Source organism: Watersipora subatra, chromosome 1 (genome assembly GCF_963576615.1).
Source record: "Watersipora subatra chromosome 1, tzWatSuba1.1, whole genome shotgun sequence".
In the NCBI taxonomy this organism is placed as follows: domain Eukaryota; kingdom Metazoa; phylum Bryozoa; class Gymnolaemata; order Cheilostomatida; family Watersiporidae; genus Watersipora; species Watersipora subatra.
In genome coordinates, this window is record NC_088708.1 from 70,228,387 (window position 1) to 70,254,506 (window position 26,120).

The 26,120-nt window shown below is 38.4% G+C and overlaps 1 protein-coding gene across 2 annotated transcripts; it reads right to left on the reverse strand.

Moving 5' to 3' along the window:
* Positions 1 to 537: 537 nt before the first annotated feature.
* LOC137394621 (epithelial splicing regulatory protein 1-like) lies at positions 538 to 24,698 on the reverse strand. Of its 2 annotated transcripts, none has more exons than XM_068081366.1 (12): positions 24,459 to 24,698; positions 20,132 to 20,272; positions 18,622 to 18,844; positions 18,041 to 18,130; positions 15,341 to 15,395; positions 14,996 to 15,106; positions 11,421 to 11,596; positions 9,998 to 10,092; positions 6,308 to 6,523; positions 5,547 to 5,852; positions 4,285 to 4,714; positions 538 to 1,669 (listed from the first exon to the last, which is right to left on the reverse strand). In XM_068081366.1, exons 1-12 carry the CDS (start codon positions 24,597 to 24,599, stop codon positions 1,350 to 1,352), a joined length of 2,304 nt encoding a protein of 767 aa, XP_067937467.1. In that variant the 5' UTR covers positions 24,600 to 24,698; the 3' UTR covers positions 538 to 1,349. The 2 variants fall into 2 exon arrangements, with proteins under 2 accessions (XP_067937467.1, XP_067937475.1); XM_068081374.1 differs by having other exon boundaries at positions 4,282 to 4,714.
* Between the last annotated feature and the right edge of the window lie 1,422 nt (positions 24,699 to 26,120).

Here is a 26,120-nt window from a genome sequence, read left to right on the forward strand (position 1 = left end):
AAGAAAGAAAGGCGCTCTTCAAGAACCTGCCATCATAGAGGTCACACGAAGAGCAGCTTTTCCCTGGTTACTTCCAAAGCTGCCTCCTGAACCAACAGGCCCTTCACCAAGCAATGGTGATTAGTAATGTGATAGTATCAGGTTTATTCATGATTTAGGTTAGAATGTGTGCAACATAAGGGGAGAAAAAATATCCAGAAGAAAAATAATATTGCGGGAGAGGAGGTTAGAGAGCCCAATCATCAAATGGCTGGTGCCCATACACACTCGAAGACCTTTGCCTCGTGATGACTGGCTCCTCCATTTGCTTACCGATACTAGCAATAACAGATATAGAATGTTACTGCGCGCCTATTGTCAAGCAAACTATATACCCAAGCTTGAGTGAGTGAATGAGCATCAGTGGGTGAGTAATTAGGAGTCTACCGGACCAGAGGCAATGCCAGAGGATGCTTGCGCTGTCTGTGATATCTGCACCATTGTGTACTTCCTTGTGCTCTTCTTTCCTGGTCTATTCTTTGTAACTGAGATGTCGCGACAGCTGGTATGTTTTATTAAAACAGCCGATCCATTAGAGAATTTACACGTTCTCGGTTACAAAAACGACAAAATGGAATGAGATTTTGCAGAGCAACAAATGGTGGAAGTATAATCCACTAGAGACACAAAAAGGGAGAAAACGTAACAATTCTCAACGATTACCATATGAAAGGTTAACAAATTACTGCAATACGTCACCATAACATACAGCAACAGTAGTCATAACAATGCTTGCAACATGATTGAGCAATGCAAAAGCGGATGTGCAGCAAAAATACTAAAATAGAAGCACCAATGACACACCAAATAGCATGCCAGCTAAATGCATATTTTACCAACAATATAATTCTATTCAACTTGAGTACAATAATACAAATCTGACTAAAAAATCTTTCAAGAAATTCTTGCTGATAGCAATATTTTCTTTGGATAAAATGACAATGCGCTGATCGACGAAGAAAAGGCATGAGAGAATAGATATGTGTAGTTAGAGATTGACTAGGAGGGCCTGGGTGGTCAGCCCAGATATTTACGCGGATATCATAGTCATATACTTATCTACTAGTGACTTATAGTACAATTAAAGCACATGGAATGATAGCGAAGGCAAGGAGTGCGTTGGGGGACCCTTTCGCCTGTCAGATGCTTATTTACCATCTTTCCCCACACTCCGCTACCTCGATAAGTCTTGCTGATGTGCCACCTACCAGCGACCAATCATTCTCATGTTTCCTCCATATCATAAACCTTCTATAGTGAGTGAAGTTAACAGATCATGTGAGTGGTATTGGAGTGCTGTGAAGCATAGGTTACTGACCGGAAGAGCATTCGCCACCAATAGCTGGAGTCGGGTTGAAGTAGTTTTGTGGGGAGATGGGAGGACTTGGATAGTAGTATATCATGGGTGAGGCGCCAACGAGTCCGGGCACTGCAGGCATTCCAGGTCTAGGAATACCTGCTTGCATGCCAGGAAATGCGGGGGACTGACCAGCCATAAGCAGTTGTTGCTGAGACAGTTGGGCCATCAGCTGCTGTTGGAGGAGGGGCTGTTGGACGGCCCCCGCCGTAGACACCGAAGGTAGAGTGTAAGCACCAAGCCCCATTATGGATGCAGAGCTTGAGGGTAATCCTGTCGAATAACAAATTTGCTTAGTTCAGTAGAATAAACTTGAATTTTGTTATAGTAGACGCCTGACGCCTTATGATTTTGAACAGAATACAAACCAAAGTTAATCAAGTTTGATACAAATCATCAGGTATAATATGCACCTACTGAAATATTAAAAGTTATGAAAACTAATTTCTGGACATTTAAACAAAATGGCAACCCATATATTTTAAATTCCCATGCTTTTATAACTTTACATGTATATTTGTTTAAAAAAATGGAACATAGAATATTTATGATCACTACAAATTTTTCGCACAAATGATGTTCAAGAAATCAATGAAACTCATACTAAGCACATCCAAGTTAATGGTTTATGTTTGCTTTTCTTATTAAAATTTTTACACTCGGATGCATGTCTTGGTAAAATAACTATGAGCGACCACTTGCAATTTCTTTTAAGATCAAAATGAAAAATAGTTCAACTTTTTCAAATTATGTCTAGCATTTTTGAGCCGCTCATCTGAACAAAAATATTGCTGTAAAGTTTTTTAATACTTGATTATTGGCTATTATTTTATTTTAAACAGAAATATTTTCCAAATTATGCCATACAACAATCATAAAGAGAGACACTAGTTAATCGATCAAATAAAATAAGTGGGTTGACATACACATCACATTTAAAATATCTAACTCTGGTGATAGAATGGATATTAGGTGAAGCATTGTTAAAGGAGCTAGCAATATTATCAGAATATTTATTTTGAAAGGTTTTTTAAAATAATTTGAGAAATTGACTTTCTAAAGATCTTGCAAGGTTTCTCTCGGTTGAGGATCTTTATTGGTAAATTCTGTTTTTAAAGTTTTCGGCAACTGAATATTTGCTTAAAAATATAATTAATTTGCTATTTAAATATTCAAAAAGCAAAGTTTGCAAACCTATTGTCTATAAACATTGATACTTCTTGGATAAAAAATAACTTTTTTGTGAGATTTATTTAAAAATATCAAAACACTGACTGAAGGATTCAAGGTAAGTTTGTTGAACAATGAATGTAAGTATGAAGAGCTACAACTACTGCTATACAGTCTATCAAATGATTATAAAAGTTCTTCCATGAGTTTAGTAATAATTGAAGACTGTTCAAGCCTGTAGTAACATAGAGTAGTAACTACCGTTGAAACTCGTATCACTAATTATAGAAAAAACTGTAAGGTACAAATGCTAAACGTATGTATAAGCAAATGCTACACGTATATATAAGCAAGCGCTACATGTATATATAAGCAAATGCTACATGTATGAAGGTGTGAATACTATATGGAATGTGTTTGCTACCATTTGATATTTCCTGTTCAGGCTAGGAGTTTTGATACAGACATCAACATTCCTAGTTTCCATGTACTTATTATTATTATTATTATTGGCTCAGTAAAAGTGGTTTCCTTGACAATTATAGGAGTTAGCTTGGAATTGAAAAACTAGATACACAGTCTGGTCACTCATCAACATTCTCTCAACAGTTCCATAGTATCCCTGTAACTAACATGAATTAGAGGGTGACAATGTATAGAGGTTTCATCAAACATTTCTGAAATTTGTCTAACTGCTTTATTCAGGTTTATAGAATTTCTATTTTAATGTAATCTTCAAATCAATCTTTACCATTTCTAATTTAATAGAATTTATATAAGTTTTTACAATACCATTTATAGATTATTTCCTACATGAATATCCTTTTTAGATTTGAAACTAAATATGAGTGACTTACCAGGAAAAGCAAAGCCTCTGGAGACAGAGTTTTTAGTCCCAGATATGTGATAAAATTCATGGAAACAGAATGGTCGAGTATGTTGTTTGTGAACTCCCAAAGCTTTCAAGCAACGTTAAAGGTTCCTATTCCACAGTAAAAAAGCTTCGTGGAGCTCAATATCCTAACATGATTGAAACCAATTTAGGAAAAACATTGTCGAGAACTGGAAAACATAAGTATGTAAAATTGGTTATATTTGAAGTAAAAAATAACAAATTTCCAAAAACAGAAGTACTAGTAAAAATATAGATGCATTTGAGTGAAACCTCATAAATAAAATAATAACTACATTTTCTGAGCACAGCCATTTTTTCAGTTAATTGTTAGACTACAATTTTTTAAGCGTAAGTCTTTTCGGCCATGATGAGCAAGTTAACAATCCAAAGATACATTTCACTTTCAAAATCCCAGGACACTAATATTTTAACACTGACTTTGAAAAATGCTCATCTGTTAGATTTTGTATAAACATAGATCTTTTTCTCAACATCAAACTAAAATGAAACTGTAAAACAGCAATGCCAATGAGTGATCAAAGTCCAGAAGCACGTCTGCGCAACTCACGTCTGCGCAACTCACGTCTGCGCAACTCACGTCTGCGCAACTCACGTCTGCGCAACTCACGTCTGCGCAACTCACGTCTGCGCAACTCACGTCTGCGCAACTCACGTCTGCGCAACTCACGTCTGCGCAACTCACGTCTGCGCAACTCACGTCTGCACAACTCACCGTTAGGATATGATAGTTACTAAGACCTGTCTAACAAAGTGATAAAGTCAAGTAGAGCCCTACTATAAACATGGCTGCAGAGATGACTACCTTGTGCGATCAGTGGGCTCCTCTGAGGCAGCAAAGGCTGTAGCTGTGGCTGAAGTTGAGGAAGAGCAAACGGCTGAGCAGGCGCGGTGAGAGGATTGTGGGTAGAGCTGGTGGGCACAGTTGGAGGAGAGCCTTGCTGTGGAGAGGATAGCCCTGGCGGGGTGAGGTTAAGGGCGTGGTGGAGGCCATTGCCAAATGTAGGCGGATTTTGAGGAATGTTAACTCCGGGGAGTTGTAAGTTGGCTGGCAGTTCAGGGTTTGTCAGCACAACACTCATATCAGCGCTTGAACACTGAAAGACTTCGATATATCGTTTCTTATTGCCACCCATACCAGAGAGCAACATGAACTTTTTGTGTCTGTTTATGGCAGCCGACTCTGCGGCTACTTCCGAGTCCATTTGTATAAACGCCTCTCCGGATGGAGTACCCTGTTGTAGAGAGAAGGCATATACATGTAAACACTTCAAATTATCCGTTTGACAAAGTGAGATAATAATGCATTAAATCAAAAATTTTACGATGCGAATTGTGATCGGAATCGAGTCAGCCTTAAAATACGAGCCTAGTTTTGCAGCACCAGCCTTTGAATGAAAAAGTTTAACACAACAGTCCGACAATGTATGACACTTGCTAGCATGTCTACACAGATCATCCTCCAAGTGCGATAGTAAAAAGCTATGGTTAAGTATACACCTTAGGCACCCCCACCCCCTCCTCAACTATATCACTAGATTCAGTACTAATCAAAAGTAAGAGAATAGCAAAAGTATCACTAAAAGTCATTTTAGAATTCACAGATGGTTTGCTAATAAAAAATTTATCAGTAATTTTTATTTATTTTCTATTTAGTAATTTTATTTATTTAGTAATTTATTTAAATTTATATAAAAATAGCTGTTGCCAAAAATTTGTGAAAGTTTTATTGCACTTCATTTGAAGACATTAACTCTGATTTAAACTGAAACATCAACTAAATTCTATTTAAAATAACAAACAGACAACTAACTTCATTATTACCTAATTATTGCAGCAAATGTATACCGGTAATACCATCAATAATAGTAATTTTCAGCTTTGATATCAACGAAGTGACAGAATGAGCTAAGCTGTTAGCATAAGGCACCGCAGTCGGTGAGAGGAAACTCATCTACTTCTGGGTTCTCATCTAGGTTCTGGGCTCACAGCTGCGAAGCCCAGAACCTTTACCTAAAGCTATAATTTCTTTTTCAAGCCTGCAAATGTATAAGCAATGACACTTACGGCCGAATTGTACACCATGTGTACTCCTTGGAAAACTATGCTGCGAGCGTAATCGCCGAGGAAACTGAGAATGTCTGTGACAGATGCCTCAAACGGCAAGCCTCGCAAACGCACACAATCTCGAACGGCGTGTCCAGCCACAAAGCCCGTGGGAGGCATTGAGGGAGTAGCTTGCGAAGGCAGGAAAGGCATGAGGGCTGGATTCATATGATGCATAGGTGAAAGGCCAAGTGATGGAAATGGTATAGACTCAGCTCCTGCAGGAGGAGTGTTTCTTAGCTGTGGTTCCATGGTTCTGTTGAGTACCTGCCCACAATATTCAAGGGTTCAAGTTGCAAAGGTTGTAAGCATGAGGTGCTGTCTGCTGACAGCCTTGTGTTTCATACACACCATCAATTAAAATAAACTACCGCTATCTTTAACAACAATCCGTGTTTCAAAAGTAAATCTAAACCATTATTGCATATAGCGATACCAGCTTTTTGTAGCATTCGCAAACATTCCCATAAAAATACTACATAACATCATACCTGAAAAGCACGCATTTCCTAGTATGATGGCACACTTGAAGTACAGACACTGTAAATAAAAACTTTTCTTGGCCATATAGAGCTTTGGCATGGCCCACAACCATTCACACGAACTGAAGGCAACAAAACCCTGTAAACTCGCATGGTCTAACTGTGCCACAAATTACCATGTAGCTATAAATAATCAAAATATGCCATTCTCGCTTTCTAAAACCAGACTGTCGAGCTCACCTGTTGAACCTCTGCAGTGGTACTCTTAAAAAGCTCGATGTATCTCGTTCCAATGAGCTCTCGGTGCTTGCCGAGTGCAATGTTTGCATCATCTTCAGTAGCAAAAAGAACGAAGGCATCTCCTGTGGCTCTGCCATCCACTTGATGCACAAACAGAATGCCGTCTTTACCGTCTAACACATCCACTCCTTTTTCTCCGCCGCAGAAGAACTGTAGCTGCAAACAGACAATAACGTTGGGACGTCCCACCCATCGCCCTCCATTGTAGGCTATAAAACTCGTCAACATTAAATAAACGAGGAAATAAGTTATGCAACTCCAAATAATGAATTTGGCAAACTTCGTTTCGGCGCATATTTCTTCAACATAATGAAAAGCTGTTCAAGCTATTGTAAAAATATTGTGAAGATAGGTCTTCTGAAGTGCTTAACCACCTCGAAGCATCAGTAAGAAAGGCGGTGAATGAGGTAATGCGTCGGGTATTTTCAAAGAGAGCGCGGGGCTTCATTGTAGCATTGGTCTAGCGTAGGTTAGCCAACAGCTCCCTAGCAATGCTCACAGTGGCTGGAGCTGCTGGGTTTGTGTAAGGTTGGATTTACCCACCCATGAGACCATAAGTCATAAGGGAAATACACGCTGTAGGTAGCTCAGCTTTAGCATGAGACACGAGAAGACAATTTCTCCATCCTAACCCTGACTGGTAGAAAGATTACCAATCATTATTGTCTAGCCCTGGGCCTGTCAAAAGTGATTTAATAAAGAAAGCAGAAACCTAAGAAAGCAAGCCAAACAGCCCCACAATCACGAGAGAACCCAATCCTGGAATCCACTCCTGGAATCCAATCACTTCCAGGCAGAAGCAGACGAGAATACGTTGCGGTTTAGAGCCCCAGCAGGACCAGTGATCTCTAGACAACAGCTACAATATTGCTGCTATTGAATATTAGTCAACCAGCTCCATAAGAGAGCTTCACATACACATGGGAGGAGAACTCGGTAAAGTTGAATAACCCGTACCCAACAGACAACGAGCCAACAACATATTGATAGATTCTTATCATAATCACAGCTAAACCAATTAATGGAAATGCAGCAAGTACACTCATGGTGCGCATGTTTTTGATCACCTTTGCCCGAACACCACTACAAGTAGCCTTGAGCCCAGCACTAGTAGCCCAGCTGACCCCCCATAACACATTGTAAATAATCCACACATTCAGGCTGGGAATTAACGCTGCAAACTGCTGATTGATCCTGGCACCAATCCTGCGCAGGTCAATGCCAGAGGAGACAAAAATTAAAAGCTTAAAAATCATACATAATTTACGTGTGTCTCTTGACATTGACATGCACAAAGAATAGCACCCATTCTAGCTGACCTCCAGACACCTGATATAAGATTAGTGGTCCAAACCAACACCTACCTATCCAGAGAACAATAGCAATACCCTATTGTCTGCACATCTGCAAGAAAGTCATCAATAATCAATAAACTTACATAGCTTAGTGAATAGAGCCTAGATTAGTAGACATAAATGATCCAGTTGGAGTTGTGCGACGTTGCATTATCAAATACTAACTGCTGAAAAAGACAAGTTTTATGTTATGCTTTACTTTGAACAATTTAATATTCATTTGCTTCATCACATTATGGATGATTTGTTGAATTAAACTAAAATTGTTTTGCAGTAAGCCTGCAGGAGTTACAGTACAGAATCAGACAGTTATAGTAACAGAAATTTGCAAGGTTTTTGGTAGTCTTGAGCGCTTTATGGCAATGCACAGTAAAAATAGATCGACAATCATGTTAGTTTGACAGAAGGTAATACATTTTTAATGCGAATGTGCACTATATTTTATTTGAATTTCTATAGAATTGTCTGCAGATGACACTCTACACAAATGCTTGAAACATTTGTTTTTCCTCGTACATTTTCAAAATGGAGACAAAGAATTGGTGGCTCATCAGAGACCAACTCAAATCCTTTAGACCTAAATTTGGACATAATATTTGATTATGAATGTGATGTGTCGCTAGAAAAATAATAGTAGACGATTTTGAAGTTATTCCGATGAAATCACAGGCTGAGAGCAACAGAATTTAGCACACTCGGTTATCGACTACAGAGTCGTAATATAAACTACAAACGAGCAGCTCTATGAAGAGCTCATTTAGTAAATAGTCTCGGGAAGAGCCCAGGCATGTAGTACAATCTTTAACTGTACTTCCTTGCAAACAAAAAACAGCTGCTAATGAAATCCTTGTATTTGTTTTGGTGCTAAGTTTTTTGCGGTACCAGAAGTGAAAACTAAAGCGCGGTAGATTTCACCATTAAAAGTGGTGCCGGTGTAAGTCCAACTACAATAATCTAGACTTGTAATTTAGTAAACTATTTTGGTTGTAGTCAAGTCAACTGTAAAACCCATCGTTAAAAATGATCTTGCATTTCCTTGCACATGCAAGGAAATGCAAGATAGTTTTGGACCATGTGATGGTGTGTTACGACGTGGCACATTATCATGTTTGTGTATATATATATATATCTATATATATATATCTATATATATATCTATATATATAGATATACACAGATATATATATACACAGATATATATACACAGATATATATATATACAGATATATATATATACAGATATATATACATATATATCTGTATATATATCTGTATATATGTATGTGTATATATATATATATATATATATATATATATATATATACACTCACGCTACAGACAGTACTGTTTCGGCTATTGAAGCCTCATCAGTGCAGCTCAGAGCCGGCAAGGGAGATAAATCCCATTGCCAATGAGAGTTGATGTCCTGCCAATTTATATATAAATAACTGGAGTGCTGAAATAGGTTAAAGTCACTTATCTTTTTCCAGCTCGATGTTTCTCTGTGGAGTCATGACAAGTCTGTTTCATGCTTCTGCACTCTTTAGGTGACTGGTGGTATATCATATGGTGGAAACAGACCTGTCGTGACTCCAGAGAGAAACATCGACCTGGAAAAAAAATAAGTAACTTTAATCTTTTTTAACACTCCAGTTATTTATAACACTCCGCTTTTTTTAGCGCTGTTAGCATTAGGCCTGACTACTTATCCATTATATATATATACTATATACATTATATACACTATATCCATTATATATATACACTATATTCATTATATATATACACTATATTCATTCTATACACTATATCCAATATATATATACACTATATTCATTATATATATACACTATATTCATTCTATACACTATATCCATTATATATATATACACTATATACATTATATACACTATATCCATTATATATATACACTATATTCATTATATATATACACTATATTCATTCTATACACTATATCCATTATATATATATACACTATATACATTATATACACTATATCCATTATATATATACACTATATTCATTATATATATACACTATATTCATTATATATACGCTATATTCATTCTATACACTATATCCATTATATATATACACTATATACATTGTATATGCTATATCCATTATATATACACAGTATATATATTATATACACTATATCCATTATATATACATATGTATGACTGTGAAATGCTAATCATTGGATAAATTCATATCTTCAAAAAGCATTGCATAAATTTAGGGAGACAATTACCACTTGTTCAGCATTAGCTGTATAAGGCAGGCCTCTCATCCGTATTATACACTGAGCACCTCTGGACAGGAATGCTTGTGCCTCTGTGTTGCTACCTGGTTAAAAGGAAAAAGCCAGTGTTTCAGAAAGTATCTCATGGTTCATGCTAACATATTTTAAATATTTTGCTACGATATTTCTAGTGACACAATTAAAAAAGTCAAAGGTAAATGTACAGTGGAACCTCAACGTATGATTTTAATTTGTTCCAGTGTTGGCATCGTAAAGCGAAGATTTCCTATAGAGTGGTATGGAAACTCATAGTAAATATCCAATGCAAACACCCCCTGGTAAAAATCATCAAAATTTTATATACGTACATATTGTACACATGAAAAATTAGTAACAAAATATTATATCAACCTTATTGACTAGAGTTACCTACAGTAACTTTACTGTCTTTAATGGTTATGATCTGCAATAAAACGTAACAATCGACATCTTACTATCTTACTACGCAACATATCGTATCGAGTGTTATAGAAACCCATAGTAAATATCTAATGCAAACACTCCCTGGTAAAAATCCGCAAAATTTTATGTACGTACATATGAAAAATTAGTAACAAAATAACGTGCTAATCTTAGTGACTACAATTACCTACAGTAACCTTAGTGTATTTAGTGGTTATGTTCTGCAATAAAATGTAACGTTACAATGTAACATGTGCAGTACGTACCGTTGGTATGTACCGTTGGTACTGCATACGTACCAACAGTACGTACCGTTGGTATGTACTGTTGGTATGTATTGTTGGGAGTTCTTACTTTCGAGGCAGACGTATAACATAAACATTGAATTTAATGTAAATGAATGTAGCTTACTAAACACATAGTTAAAGGTAAGTTTTAGTATGTATCCTTAACTATTTTACAAAACTTCAACTTTACATCGTTAAATTTTTATCAGTTGTCTGTTTTCGGTTTCGTTTTCACAATAACAAATAACGAATAATGCCGACCTGAGCAAGATTGAGCATCATATCTCTTTCATTCGTTGTTAGAGGGATTTCTGCAAATAGCATGCTGGCATATTTGTTATGCCGACGTAATCAACAAACCGACTGCCAAATTCGAATTTCGAGAGAAATTTTGTTTTATGTCATATGGTGAAAAATATTTCATATTGAGAGGCCAAAAAATCAGCGTGTTCTACATCACAGGGCGAAAAAATGGTATAACAGGGTCATCTTAACTAGAGGGCGCACTGTATTGAGATATACTAGCCCCTTGTAGACACATAGTATTAGGGTATCAGAGATAATTGCAGTAAGTGTCCAATGCTATCTCCTTATCACTGACCACTGTCTAGCCAGCTCAACAATATCTATGAGACCCAGTCAACTCGGACGTTTACCATAAGTTTGCCACGTCAACTTCTTACCTCCAGCTACATTGAGAAAGTCACGACCCGAAGCCTTGTAGACCTCAATATATCTATTGCCCAAATGGTGCTTGTGTTTTCTCAGTGCCAAATCTCTACTCTCTCGATTCTCAAATCTTATAAGAGCTTCACCATTCCTGCGGCCCTGTTGACTGAGGCACAGAGCCACTCCTCCCCTGCAATAGTATCAGCCAGCTAGTTGCCTGAACAAGGCCATTGCGCACTCATGTCAAGTGCAGTCAACCATAGCATGGTAAAGTGGAGCGCAACAAGGCTAGGACATAGCAGGATGCTTCTTTGGCTACCAACAGACATTAATCATATGCTAATGCTATATTATTCATAAGATGAAGGTATGGCGTTGAAGAGCCACCAGGGAGGAGTAACAAATGGTAGGGTTGAGTAGTAGCTTCACAGCTGGATGGAGTGAAGGCATGCTATTAGGAGCAACAACTGGCGTGGCATACTAATCAGAACTCACACGAGGGCATCTTCAAACAGCAAGAGTTTACATATTTGTGATAAGTCCAGCTAGTGAAGACATCAACACAGCCTTAGGACAATAAAGATCTGAATGAGGGTGCGAGCATACTAGAAGCTATCTATACATCTAACATTGCGCAATCACCTCAATGTCAATGTATTATATAAAGGAGTCTGGCGCAAGATAAATATAATATTGTACGACATTTGAAGTGTCCCTTTCACACCTTCCACACTACACATCTGTGTTAAGGCGGTGAAAAAGTTGACTGATATTTAGGGTTGGTTAGATATCAACTAAAGACTAGCTAATCTGAAAACAAGCCTGTAGGAACTTGGCCAACCCAAAACTATTTTGCTGGTGAGTCACCAGTGCATGATTGCGCTCTCTTGTGGTTTTGATGATTGTTGGCCTAAATATGATTCGTGCGAAATTGTGTGACAAAAATCGTGTGACGATTGTACATGGTGGTCTGGCAATAATTGGTAAACAAAAAAACTAATATTATTGCAAATTGTGTGTGATGGGAACTGCAGGTCTAGCAATGTTGTAACCACTTTTCCCTCTCTTCCGTTTGTCCTCACGGTGTAAGCATACTATGCACTGACTGGCACAAGGAAACTAAGCTGAGCTAGTTAGCCCGGTCTTTTCTTATAATAGCTGGCTACATAAAAGTGCATACAAAAACAAACTAGTTTTCCTAATGGCTGAAACACAGCAGAGATTTACACACTAGATTTACAACGAATTCACATTCTTCACGCTGTGACACTAGCTGCGGCGGACACTAGCGGCGAACACGAGCTGTGACGGACATTAGCGGTGAACATGAACTGTGACGGACACTAGCGGTGAACACGAGCTGTGGCGGACACTAGCGGTGAACACGAGCTGTGGCGGACACTAGCGAGCTGTGGCGGACACTAGCGGTGAACACGAGCTGTGGCGGACACTAGCAGTGAACACGAGCTGTGGCGGACACTAGCGGTGAACACGAGCTGTGACGGACATTAGCGGTGAACACGAGCTGTGGTGGACACTAGCGGTGAACATGAGCTGTGACGGACATTAGCGGTGAACACGAGCTGTGACGGACATTAGCGGTGAACACGAGCTGTGGTGGACACTAGCAGTGAACACGAGCTGTGGCGGACACTAGCGGTGAACACGAGCTGTGACGGACATTAGCGGTGAACACGAGCTGTGGTGGACACTAGCAGTGAACACGAGCTGTGGCGGACACTAGCGGTGAACACGAGCTGTGACGGACATTAGCGGTGAACACGAGCTGTGGTGGACACTAGCGGTGAACACGAGCTGTGGCGGACACTAGCGGTGAACACGAGCTGTGACGGACATTAGCGGTGAACACGAGCTGTGGTGGACACTAGCGGTGAACACGAGCTGTGACGGACACTAGCGGTGAACACGAGCTGTGACGGACATTAGCGGTGAACACGAGCTGTGGTGGACACTAGCGGTGAACACGAGCTGTGACGGACACTAGCGGTGAACACGAGCTGTGGTGGACACTAGCAGTGAACACGAGCTGTGGCGGACACTAGCGGTGAACAATAGCTGTGGCGAACACTAGCTGTGAACACGAGCTGCGACGGACACTAGCGGTGAACACGAGCTGTGGCGGACACTAGCGGTGAACACGAGTTGTGGCGGACACTAGCGGGGTGAAAACGAGCTTTGGCGGACACTAGCAGTGAACACTAGCTGTGGCGGACACTAACACGAGCACGGTCACTTACGTATATATGGAGTACTTGATAGTTTTGCCAACAACTTTGTCATGAATGGCCAACTGATTGCCAGAGAGTATGTTTGATAAAAACTTCCAAAACATGCGACCAAAAGTAGTTCAACTTATAATAATTTCATGTCATTAATAAGATGTAAGTTTTTTTTAAATTGTTTTACAGATAAAATATTAATAACAAAATATTAAATATATAATTTTCATAACAAATGACGTAAAAAATTGACTTCTAGGAACTATTGACAAAAGATTATTCTTGTGTCTGATGCCCCCAGTGTGTTTCCCAGAGCGTTCATCGCATTACTGAAGCAAAAGCTAGCGTTTTACAACGCTTATTATCCTTGTTTTTTTTACGTCATCAAGCCGTTTGCACATGCGCTGGTTCACGAAAAAAGCCGCCATATTTGTAGAAAACGATCGTCATTCTTTTATTTAATATAATTTTTTGGTGTTGTTTTGATATTATAATAAAAAATTGCAAACAAAAGCATCGTTTTCAAAAATTCATTGCAAAAAGCTTCGTGTTTTTAACGATAAAAGTTGTTTACAAAGATGGCCGACAACGATAGAATGATGTCATGAAAAAACGAAGGATTTCGCTCACTAAGTCCAGCCTCCTATGTACGCCAGAATATAGAATGGGGAGACAACCTAATGTCCTACTGGTACCTTACTGCATATACCCTACTGCATATACCCTAGTGCATATACCCTACTGCATATACCCTACACGCAGACAATCTGAAAGTATTCTAACTACCTAGACTCAATCAAACAAGAATTTTGAACTCAGAAATAAGGTTTTCACAAGAATGCATTCATCATCAAAACATTGACACAATGAGATTTTTGGATATTCATACTGCCTTGGTGAGCAGACATATAGTGTTTAATTGAACATCCAAAGTGCAAAAAACCTAGTCAGCCCATACCCCAAGCTAATTTTTACAGTGTCTATCAGCATGCTAAATAACCTCAGTATAGTTTAAACACACAGTCAGTCAGTAACAACCTTTGTAAAGAATTAATGTAAAAGAAGGGCATAAAGGAAAGCCTGTAAATTATTTCCAGCTTACAACATTCCAGTCGAGGTTACAGGAAATGACATCAAAATTTGCTCAAAAAACGCTTCATAATGGTCAAATTTCACACTCCATCCTTAAAAACCCAAATATGCAGCCTCAATGGATTTTCTTCATCTTTGCGTTGCCCTTCTCAGCCAAGGATTGGAGTCAGCAGGTGTGTTACAGTGTTATTGAGACAGCCGAGAAACTAGAAGGAGACAATGGGAATGTGACAGGGTAGCATTGACGACTGACTCACTTTGCAATATTGAGCCCAGTGAAGAACTTTGCTATATCAGCATCTGACGATTGCCAAGGCAGACCTCTAGCTCGTATCACAGTGTCATCATCGACATAGTCCGACTTGTTGCTGCAATAAACAGACAAACAGGCCTCGCATTTATCTTACCAACATTCCTCATGGTCTCGCAGCCAGGCCTTTAATTAGAGGACAGATCTGAAGAATGAAACTGCCTTTCGTCCAGCTTACGTAACAATCCTTCCACTGGTAGTTAGGATATGCCAACAAGTAACCACCAGTAAGCGCTGTATTCATATTTATTACAAAAACTTGGAGAAGTAAGAAACATGGCGAGACCCTCACCATATGCCTGGCTGTAATCTGTCCTTAATCCTCTCTGGCTCTGCAAACTGGTGCCCTACAGGAGACAAAGGGGTGTAGAGACAATGTTAAGCTATAAAGTTACGAATGAAATGCTTAGATGACCATGTTTATAGACTCACACAACCATAACTCTATGCAATGCATTTAGTGAAGACAGTCACTAATTGAGATAGAGCTGAGTACATGAGGCTTTCAGATGAATGCGTATCTCTGTTACAAATCTGTGAACTGTGTCAAATTTCTGAAGCCTATAGAGTGCCCAGAGAGGACAGTGCCGTATGCATCGTCTGCTGTATGCTTGGTTGCCTGCGCAAAAGAATGGCCTATGTACGTACGCAATCCTATCCATCATACAGCCTTTCACGTTGTGTCACAACTATAGCCCACAACCACTTGTCAGCATCTGCTACCAGCATGACTACCCTAGTCTCAATTTGGGGTGATACTTATAAGTGACGAGTTGCTGTAATACCTCCCTGCTCTATAAGACCAGTCTGTTTGGCCATGCTGAATAAAGAGGCAGTTTGCACTAGTTGATAAGAAAACACCTGTTATAGCGAGCACTTGTCACATAGTTGTCAGAGCATGTTTGGAATCGCGCATCAACTGCTGACTACCTCGCTAAGCTGTCTGACATTCAGTACAGTATCTGCCGATGACCACACTACTTCCGACAGCAATCAGTTATCACAGACTTATTCTATAATGCGCTATTTGAACACCAATCCTTCCTTTCTTGGAAACAATCTCGTTTTCTTGGTGAAAAAGTTCCTTAGAGGGTGACATCAGTCATTGGGTTGCAATATATTTCAAATTCATTTTATCAGCCGACAAACATAAGTGAAAGTATATTATTCAGTTCAACTGAGCTATCTCGAAGTTCCAATTATTCGTTACACCATCTGTGTGGAGAATCGTGACACAGTAGTGATTTAATAAACCTTTGCTAAGAATATTGACATCAGTGATATTGGTTTTCTTCTTCTTTTTCGTTCTTGGTAGTCATTCTGTTATGCCGCCGATCATTGGTTGTGCTTTGGTAGTCATTCTGTTATGCCACCGATCATTGGTTGTGCTTTGATAGTCATTCTGTTATGCCACCGATCATTGGTTGTGCTTTGGTAGTCATTCTGTTATGCCGCCGATCGTCGGTTGTGCTTTGGTAGTCATTCTGTTATGCCACCGATCATCGGTTGTGTTTTGATAGTCATTCTGTTATGCCACCGATCATTGGTTGTGCTTTGGTAGTCATTCTGTTATGCCGCCGATCATCGGTTGTGCTTTGGTAGTCATTCTGTTATGCCACCGATCATTGGTTGTGCTTTGGTAGTCATTCTGTTATGCCGTCGATCATCGGTTGTGCTTTGGTAGTCATTCTGTTATGCCGTCGATCATTGGTTGTGCTTTGGTAGTCATTCTGTTATGCCGCCGATCATTGGTTGTGTTTTGGTAGTCACTCTGTTAAGCCACCGATCATTGGTTGTGCTTTGGTAGTCATTCTGTTATGCCACCGATCATTGGTTGTGCTTTGGTAGTCATTCTGTTATGCCACCGATCATTGGTTGTGCTTTGACCATTGGGCATGAATAATGGCCATCATCAGCATAACATCGCCGAACGGAAGTATTGTCAATCAGTTGAAGAGAAAATATGGCTAGTCGATGAGTGTGTCATGCTAGTAAACAATACTGCTAGTTTCGCCTGAACTACTTTCCTACCCTTAGAGCAATGAATTATGTAAGCTTTCTAACAACAAAATTACTAACCATTCTACACCCTTCCAACCTTTTGCCACAAACCATGCCATGAGTAAGACAAAAAGAGGGTTTACACCAGGCCATATCAAACTGTCTAGTATTATTGCAGATTATTAAAACATGCAATAGTTATAACTTTTGAAATTGACCAAAGCATTCAACATAAAATTGTTGATGGTAATAAAGAACTAATGTTTGACGCATATATAAATCCTTAGAAATGGACTAAAATACTAGTAATAATAAGTATAAATAGTGTTAAATAAAATAAGAAATGCTAACTTAATCTGCGATTGATCGTTTTAGTCTGGAATATATTCAAACTAGCCTGAGTTACCATTGCTACACGGTCCACTCAAGGCAAACTGATTGGTGGCCTCACAGAGTGTGCTGGTTGAAAAAGATTTTTTTTAAGCTCTGGTAACTGCCAGTTATCTAGCCGGCGAGATTTGTTTATGCAAAAAAGGAAAAGTGGTAGTCGTGTCCACTTCTGCCCATGAATTGATAAAGAAAGTAAGCAAATGACCGTATGCCAGTTTACATTCATAATCACGATTGGAAGAGCAACTTCCAGCACCGAATGAAATAGGACAAATAGCGACGTTAGTCTTGCAATACAAAACAATTTCAAGTATGCACATTCGCAATGCATATAATTTTAATTAGAAATAGCTTAACATTTAATAGTGGCTCGTGTCATGGAAGATTATGTCAATTAGTGACAAGGCTAAAATTTTGGTAATTAGAATGTCCCAGCATACCTTGCAACAGCGAGAATGAATTCTGGGTAAATTAAATGCTAGCCGTGTAGTCGTGACATACTGTTAGAGTTCTGTAGAAGTCTATTTGAGATGGTGAACTGACTTAGAGAACTGTAAAACAGGACCAGAAAGGTGGTTAGTAAAAGGTGGCTGCCACTTACCATCCGTCAGCAACCTCTTGATGATACTGGCCATGTCATGAACTTGCCTGACTCCGTAGTCGATAGAGGCATCTGGATCTAGACACAAGTCTATTAGCATTCTGTTAAGGATAAGTAGTCAAAACATATCATACTGCACATTTGCATAGTAACGATGATGATGTACATATGTCAGCAGATATAGGAAACGCTTCCACAATCAGCCATACGCTTCCAGTTGTTATTCACAAAACAAGGATGAATGATAAAACGCTCAACAACAGTTGAATTTCCTTCAGTAGAATTGTAACACAAACAAGCAAAGATTATGGCCACCAGCTTACATAAAATGCGACTTGCGGTCACCCAGCGGTTAACTGTGACTCCTATCAAATTTAGCTTGGCCAGCAACTGACTTATATATGAACAACAATGAAATTAGGACAGCTTTGAAAAAAACATCAAAATATTTTTGTAATACCGCTTTATAACCTCTGTTAAAGTGAATTAAATAGGCTGCCTCCAAGCAGCGTACAACTACTTCACTTTTTGAGCCATGTACGAACTAGATTGTAACATGAAATGAAGACAAGAAAGGATACACTCGAGCATGTCTTGTTTTGAGACGGCCGGCCTTTTGTACAACTTTTGAAATTCCTTCCTAAGATCAAAGTACTTGAAGAAATAAGATCTTAGTTGAATCGACTTCTGCATAGCCTCAGCTTGTAAGCACAGGCGTATTAACTGCGGGCCGTCTACACAAAACAAGAAATTGTTTCCACAATACTCTGGATGTATTCCCTTTGCTTTGAAGAATCGGTCCATCTACAAAAGTAGCAGTAATGACACATACAAACTCGGCAAGTTAATACTTAGTTACAGCTAAGGGATCGCTAGTGTTGTTGAACTGGACGATGAATGGGGCCTGTGTTTCCTTTGCAACACTTTATTAAATTGGAATTTTTTAATTACCTGCTTGTATATCGTATGACTTTTTATTGGGATTAGGAAGCATCAACAAAATAATTTTTTATTAAACGCCAAAATAAAAATGTGAATACAGAAATCAGGAATTATTGAGTGGCCTGAACAAAAGTGTTTTAAAAGTTGACAATCTATATTAGCTGATAAAATTCTTTGATTACGGTACATTTTAGTGATCATTTCTAATTTTTATCGTGTCTCCAACACGATTTTGAGTAACTTTAAAACATGTGAAATGTGTACTCAGCACTAACACAATTAACGATCAAGGAAAGTGACGATAAACATGTTAGATACAGCTACTATTGAAAGTGAATGCAGAATATTGACCCTTCCACAAGTGGTCGCATCGGAGTGAAAGATAAGACTGCTTCACTACGGCGAGTCACAATATGGTGTCATGTTTATTTTGAAGATAGGCTACATAGAAGCACCCACACATCATAACAGCGCGTGTAATTATAACATTTCCATATTTTGTTACGTTGATGGACACGAGTTTAGAGTGCTTTTGCTCAGATTAAAGGCTTGCCAAGCTAGACAGGTCCGACAAACTTTTATTAGCGGGCATTACTGGGCAAGTAATGCGCGGTGCAAACACTCAGCGACGAGATTAAGATAAAGGTTTGTAAGATGGCACACACTGATAAGTCCTGCAACTAATATCACAGCGCAGAGTGATTAGCGATTAAGGGACATCTCTAAACCCTGTCGTGCCTTTTACACAATGACCTCTCACTCGTGAACACGGCAAATGATTTGAATGACACTCAAAGCGGTGGATAGTTCGTCAAAAGGATGGGTAGTATTTAGCGGATAAGCTTTTAATACTCTTAAAGGTTGAAAGAAGAATTTCTTCTCATCTAAGTATGCCGCGTTAGCCAGATAAAGCAAAAGAGATTTTAAACTAAAACGTGTAAAGTTGAGAGAGATCATTATAAATCGGCGAAAGAATAACCACTGATTTACTGACTGACTGCAGTTTGAAAGTGAGAGGTCAAAAACCAAATTTTGTTTACAAACACTGATACAGTCGATTATTGCTACATGTCTATCATTGTGAATAGAGGGACTAGTCAGGGAGAAGCATTTCTGACACACATCGCCATATCGCTAAACACCATCTACCTCTTCCAAGACAAGCTCAAGCGGCTGAGCATTCTTCACCAGCTCCTCATTAAGCCCAGTGAGTTGTTTGCACTCCTCAGATAAGACATTATCTGAATAGTCGTGAGTTGGCTTCACATGGTGCTGCTGTACAGTGACTATCTGCAAAAGTTAATCAAGCAGGCAAATAACCACTAGCACCATTCCAATTGCCAGTATTCCTGTTCCAATTGCCACTATTGCCTTGTTCCTATTACCTCACATTGTGAACATATGGACTTTCTTCCCAATACAGACAACTCTCGACCTCTGATCACCCATGTAAGTTTTTGACTATTGGATGTCACATTAGAGCAAATATTTGTCTTAAAATACAAAGTATTTTTTAAACATGGCATTCGAAGTATCTTGAAATACTGCACTGCAGTCTTGTAAATCGTTTCACATCTGCACAGTTCTCCTTCCTCGAGCTGAGTTCTATTAAACAATGCATAATACATGTTGTACGGTTTTTAAGAAGAGTATTGGGTGGTATTTGTAATATCACTCACATAAGTCTTCTTAGAAACCATGATTGTAAAACTGTAAATATGGTAAAAGAATATGTGCTGCACACATATTCTTTTTACCACAACGAACACCACATTAGCGTGGTACAAACAAGGTCACGCTTTTCTTAGAATTAAAACAATTAACAGAAAAACTGGAGCAAACATCTTAGGACCAATTGTTTAAAAGTTTTCAAAGCCATTTAGTGGGCATTGTGAGGAAAGTGAGGCAAAGAAAGCTGTGTACATGGGGAACTTGGAGAGGTTGGTTGTGATAATTAAATATAAGAGAATTATCCGGTGCAAAAGCAAGAGAACCTAAATAAGAACGTTAATTCTATGTCTACATAGAGTAAGGTAAACAGGCACTATATCTCTATATCTCTATAGGCACAGCTACCTATGAAAACGAATGCATCATCCTTCTTTTGAATCGCCAAAACGGCTACACATCAACTCAAATCTTTATTTACCATAAAGACAACGACATTTTAATACCCATTTATCAATTATTTTATTAACGTCGTTTTTTGGGACATCGAGTTTTTCGCATTTACTTTTGTATAGTATTATATGAAGCATTTACTTCATAATGATGTGAAATTACCTAAAGTATCCATTAGCTACAGAATTAATTAAATGAAACAATGATTTTTAAATTTCTTTCCAGATATTTGACAGAGTTATAACAAATAGTGCAAATAGCGAAGCGGATTAATTTCGCATGCTGAGCTTTCACTGTATAGGGTAAACCACAAATCTCCCACCCATGCAGGATAAACTGGCTAAATGCAGAAGCTAAACCGCTTGTCTCATTATCAATGAAGAAAACAGCAGACATCGAATGAGGCAGTACTCTCATTTGAACAGGTTTTGCAATTTTAAAAAACATTACAGTCGTTAGACAAACTGCTTGGGGGTAACCGAAATTTGAGTGCCGCTGAGCCATGCAAGAAAATTTTTTTTCTGCAGTGCTCTATGAGCAAAGCTCCAAGCAGGCACTCGTTCCACATGAAAAAAAAGTTGTGCATAGGCCTATCGCTGGGGTTTAATTTTTTTATGGTTAACACGCAGCTGAAAATCTCTTTTTAATGAGTTGTTCTATTCAGCTTCAATCGCAACATGTTTCAAGTTATAAACAATAACATACAAGTGACCAGTAAAAACTCAAGTCTCCCGTCTTGGTAATATTTTTACCAATTTAAAATTAAAAAAGTAGCTCAGCACAAAACCTACCCACATAACCTACCCGCATAACTTACTCGCATAACCTACTCGCATAACCTACTCGCATAACTTACCCACATAACCTACCCACATAAACTACCCACATAGCCTACCCACATAATCTACCCACATAACCTACCCAAATCACCTACCCACATAACCGGCTCACAAAACTTACTAACATAACAGTAAGGATGTTTTTTAGGATACTTTTTTTAGGATACTTGAGCAGGACGTGACATAAATTAAATGTTAACGTGACTTAAAATTTTAGAATTGGTTATCAATTTGAGTGCACGGTGGAAACACTGTGTATCAAGAAAAAGTTAAGTCATCAAAGATTTTCTTCGCAAACTATAAATTCAAAATTGTCTCATTAGAACTTAGCGAATACTCAACATGATTTTCTCTGTCAAACTAGGCACAAAACATTTCAAGAAGATGGTGGCGGTTTGGAAAAAAGAAGGTTAGCCTATGCTTTCCTTAGAATTAAAACAATTGATAGAAAAATTGGGGCAAACATCTTAGGACCATTCCCTTAAAAACCTTCAATGCCATGAAGTGGGTATGATGAAGAAGGTGACACAAGGAAAGTCTGTAAATAGTAAACTTGGAGAGGTGGAGATAACTAATCATGTGATAACAAAGAGTATCTAACGAGAAATAAAAATTAAATAACTCAGTGCAAACCTATTTCTATATCTAAAGAATGTGTGGACCATCTCCGAATACTTACTCTATTGTTTTACTTGAATATAAATGTCATAAGTGAACTCTTGGCATGAAATGTTAAATTAATTTGTGACAGTTTATGATCAATGAGTGAGGAACTGTGAAAGTCACGATATTAACCACCTTTGATTCACATTTGAAATCAGCCGTAAACATACCAACCACAATCTATGGTGTTAAAAGTAGAAATAGCTTCATTAGTAATTGTTACAAAATACACCATTAAAGACTTCATTAATTTAGTAATCATCCCAGCTCTGGTGTTTGGGTGTACTTTCCTCTTGGGTGGCAAAGCGGGAGGGTGAGTGTGCACCCTTCCCTGTGTGGTACACGTAATGACAGTAATTGTAGTGACATAACCATGCTAAAACAGACTTTGCTAAGCATATTACATAATCCCATTGTGTCTTTTGATTTGTATATTCTACTATCTTTTGTTACATCACTGCGATATTTCTTAAAATATTTCTTAAAATCTTCCGGAGCTTCATGTAATATCCTGTAGAAGCTCTCATTTTCCAACTAAATGTCTCTTCATTTATACAGGGATCAAAGCATTTTAGGAGCTTCTATAATTGGAAACTAGGTTTGCTTTTTGCATACTAATTCCTTATTTCGCAATGATTGACTTGCCAAGGATTCTGGTAACACAGCCATGCACAATCATGACATCAAATATCTTGTTCAACAGATCTCTGCTCATGAATATTCATAACAAGTGCTACCACATCAAAAATATATGCCTGGTGAAAGCTGGTGGTTGCACTGTGATATGCTGGCAGCTGCGCGAGTGCAGTCAGCTGTGTATAATGTTGGTTAGAAGAGTGGTATGTTGGTCACGCTGGGCTGGTGTAGCAATATGGATATGGGAAAAGCAGGTTCAATGAGGCATGGCGATGTCATTGGAACTGTAATGCGATATCCTTGGAGACCAATGGGATGGTAAAGTGCTTTATAATGCAGCGCAATCATGGCATAAGCATAGCTGGAAAACATCACTCATTCAACTGACTGGCTGAAGTAATTGTAAATCCATCAAGCCATACGAGGCAAGCTCACAACTTCTTCGGCCTTGGCAAAACCGCTGTAACTTTTATGCGATGAGCAAATGCTGAGTCGAATTAAAAGCACGTGTCTTCAGTGTATAACTACTGTGTGTTTGTCAGCAAGATTCAATTACTAGATAATGTTTGAAGTCGCATGTAGATGTCAAAAAGGTCAAATGTTTTTGATGATAGCATCACAATGAAAGTTGTATTATGTGAATTGACATAACCCGAGTGAGAACTTTGGCTCAGTAGGCGCTGTCCAGATACACTCTGCAACAGTAGGCTCTTTATGCCATGGCGAAATAAGGAGACTGGCAACTTAGTCTGGAGCTAGTAAAATTGCTAGTCTGTACAATACTGAAGAACTTTATGCATTCATTTGTGCATTAAAAATTATATATCTGTGTAAATTCCCAAAAGGTCAGTACCTCCATAAAATAACATGTACTCTCAGGCTAAAATATACGGCACCACTTCATCTTGTCAGGTTCTTTCCAGATCTGAGCGCTTCAAGCCAAATTATACAAACGTCCAGTGATTCTCTTCTAATTAATAAGCCGTTAATCAGCTATGAATACTTAGTCTAAAATTACCAAACATATGCCTTGAGTAAGTCGTAGAACCTTTATCACACTAACGCTATTGGATGTTACGTTACACCTGTCAATTAGTAAGTATATCCGGAATTACAACCAGCAATATAGATGTTCCAGTAGAGCACAGACAGCTGACTAAACAATTACTGTTTTGCACAGCTAAATAAGCATTAGATGTATCTGCATTGCACTATACCTTGTTATTTAGAACATCGAATAATAAGTAAACGAGATTCACGATTTGTGATTCATCCGATCCCAATTCTTCTCCTTGTTTTCCTGCTGTAGCTATATAAAACACAGTTAGGTGTGTTGGCGAGCTGGACATGATCACCATCTAAAATGGTGATCCTAAAAACTAAACGACAATAGAAATTTCTTCTATACTGTAAATATTGCACGAGAACGGTAACAGCTAGTGAGCCGAACGCGAAGATGTCACTATCTTGTCATGCAGAGCACCTACTACTGTTTGACAAACCATGTGGCCTTTTAACCTTTCGACCCTAATTGTTATTGGTTCCAGTGGTCATGGCCTTTGCGCAACAGGTGTTCGAGGAGTAGACAACTACTGAATAAAAGTTTCAGTTACTACTAGAAATACGGTTCAAATACCTATTCATAACATACAATTTACATATATAACCTTTTACATAGAAGGAGTGATATATAAAAATACACTCTATGAAAGTGAAGAAATTATAAAACAGTTCTTTAAGTACCTGGGTGTGTTTGTGTGTGTTTGTGCATGTGTGCGTGCTTGTGTGTGCATGCATGGGTGTGTGCATGCACACGCACACACACTAGTTAGGAATTATCTCAAGCTCATCAACCATATAATAGCAATGTGGTGTTTACATAGAGTTGTACTAGAATCTTAAACTGACCAATATACTTACTATTGTATGTATCTTATTAAATACCAACAATAAAATGACCGCTGTGTAGCTGAAAGCTGATAACATATTTTAGAATGGTCACATATATAACAAGCCGTATTATTTGTTGTGATGTTACTGTAGAGTTCCATAAAAGCCAATCATAAAAAACACTGTTACACCAAAATAAACTTCACTTGTACCTTCTCACAATGTTATTAGTTAAAATGGAATTGCCATTTTCTGTTTCCCAATTCTAGCATATGTGACATTACAACTAATGTATGTATGACATTACTACTATATGTGACATTCCTGGTGTATATGATAGTACAGCCATATGTGGTGTTACCAGCATATGTGACATGTCTGCTATACGTAATATTACTCATGTATGTAACATTGCTGTTTTATGTCATAATACTACCATACGAGACATCCTATTATATACTACCACATGTGATTATACTAGTATACATAACAGTCCTGTAGTGTATTAAAATGCTATTATATGCATACAAACTTCAACTTCAAAGCATGGTAGCTTGGTAAATAATGAGACCTGAAGAATTACAAAAACATAAAATCATGTGAACATACTTTAGTGGTTAGGCAATTACTAGAAACAAATAAATTGCATGTCTCTGTTGGTATCTTATAGGGCTGGTGACACGTCATACCTCTGTTGATATATCATAGTACTGGTGACATGCCATACCTCAGTTGATATATCATAGTGCTGGGGACATGCCTTACCTCTGTTGATATATCATAGTGCTGGTGACATGCCATACCTCTGTTGATATTTCATAGGACTGGTGACATGCCATACCTCTGTTGATATTTCATAGGACTGGTGACACGCCATACCTCTGTTGATATCTCATAGTGCTGGTGACATGCCATACCTCTGTTGATATATCATAGTACTGGTGACATGCCATACCTCTGTTGGTATATCATAGTGTTGGTGACATGCC

What these genes read in the sequence shown, in the direction of transcription:
- LOC137394621 (XM_068081374.1), bottom strand. Translation starts at nt 24,599, where the DNA reads ATGGTGATCATGTCCAGCTCGCCAACACACCTAACTGTGTTTTATATA. An exon ending in ACTGGGCTCAATATTGCAAA is followed by an intron (nt 11,597 to 14,995) that starts GTGAGTCAGTCG and finishes ATACTATTGCAG; the next exon opens with GGGAGGAGTGGCTCTGTGCC. An exon ending in CAGCTAATGCTGAACAAGTG is followed by an intron (nt 6,524 to 9,997) that starts GTAATTGTCTCC and finishes GTCTGTTTGCAG; the next exon opens with CTACAGTTCTTCTGCGGCGG.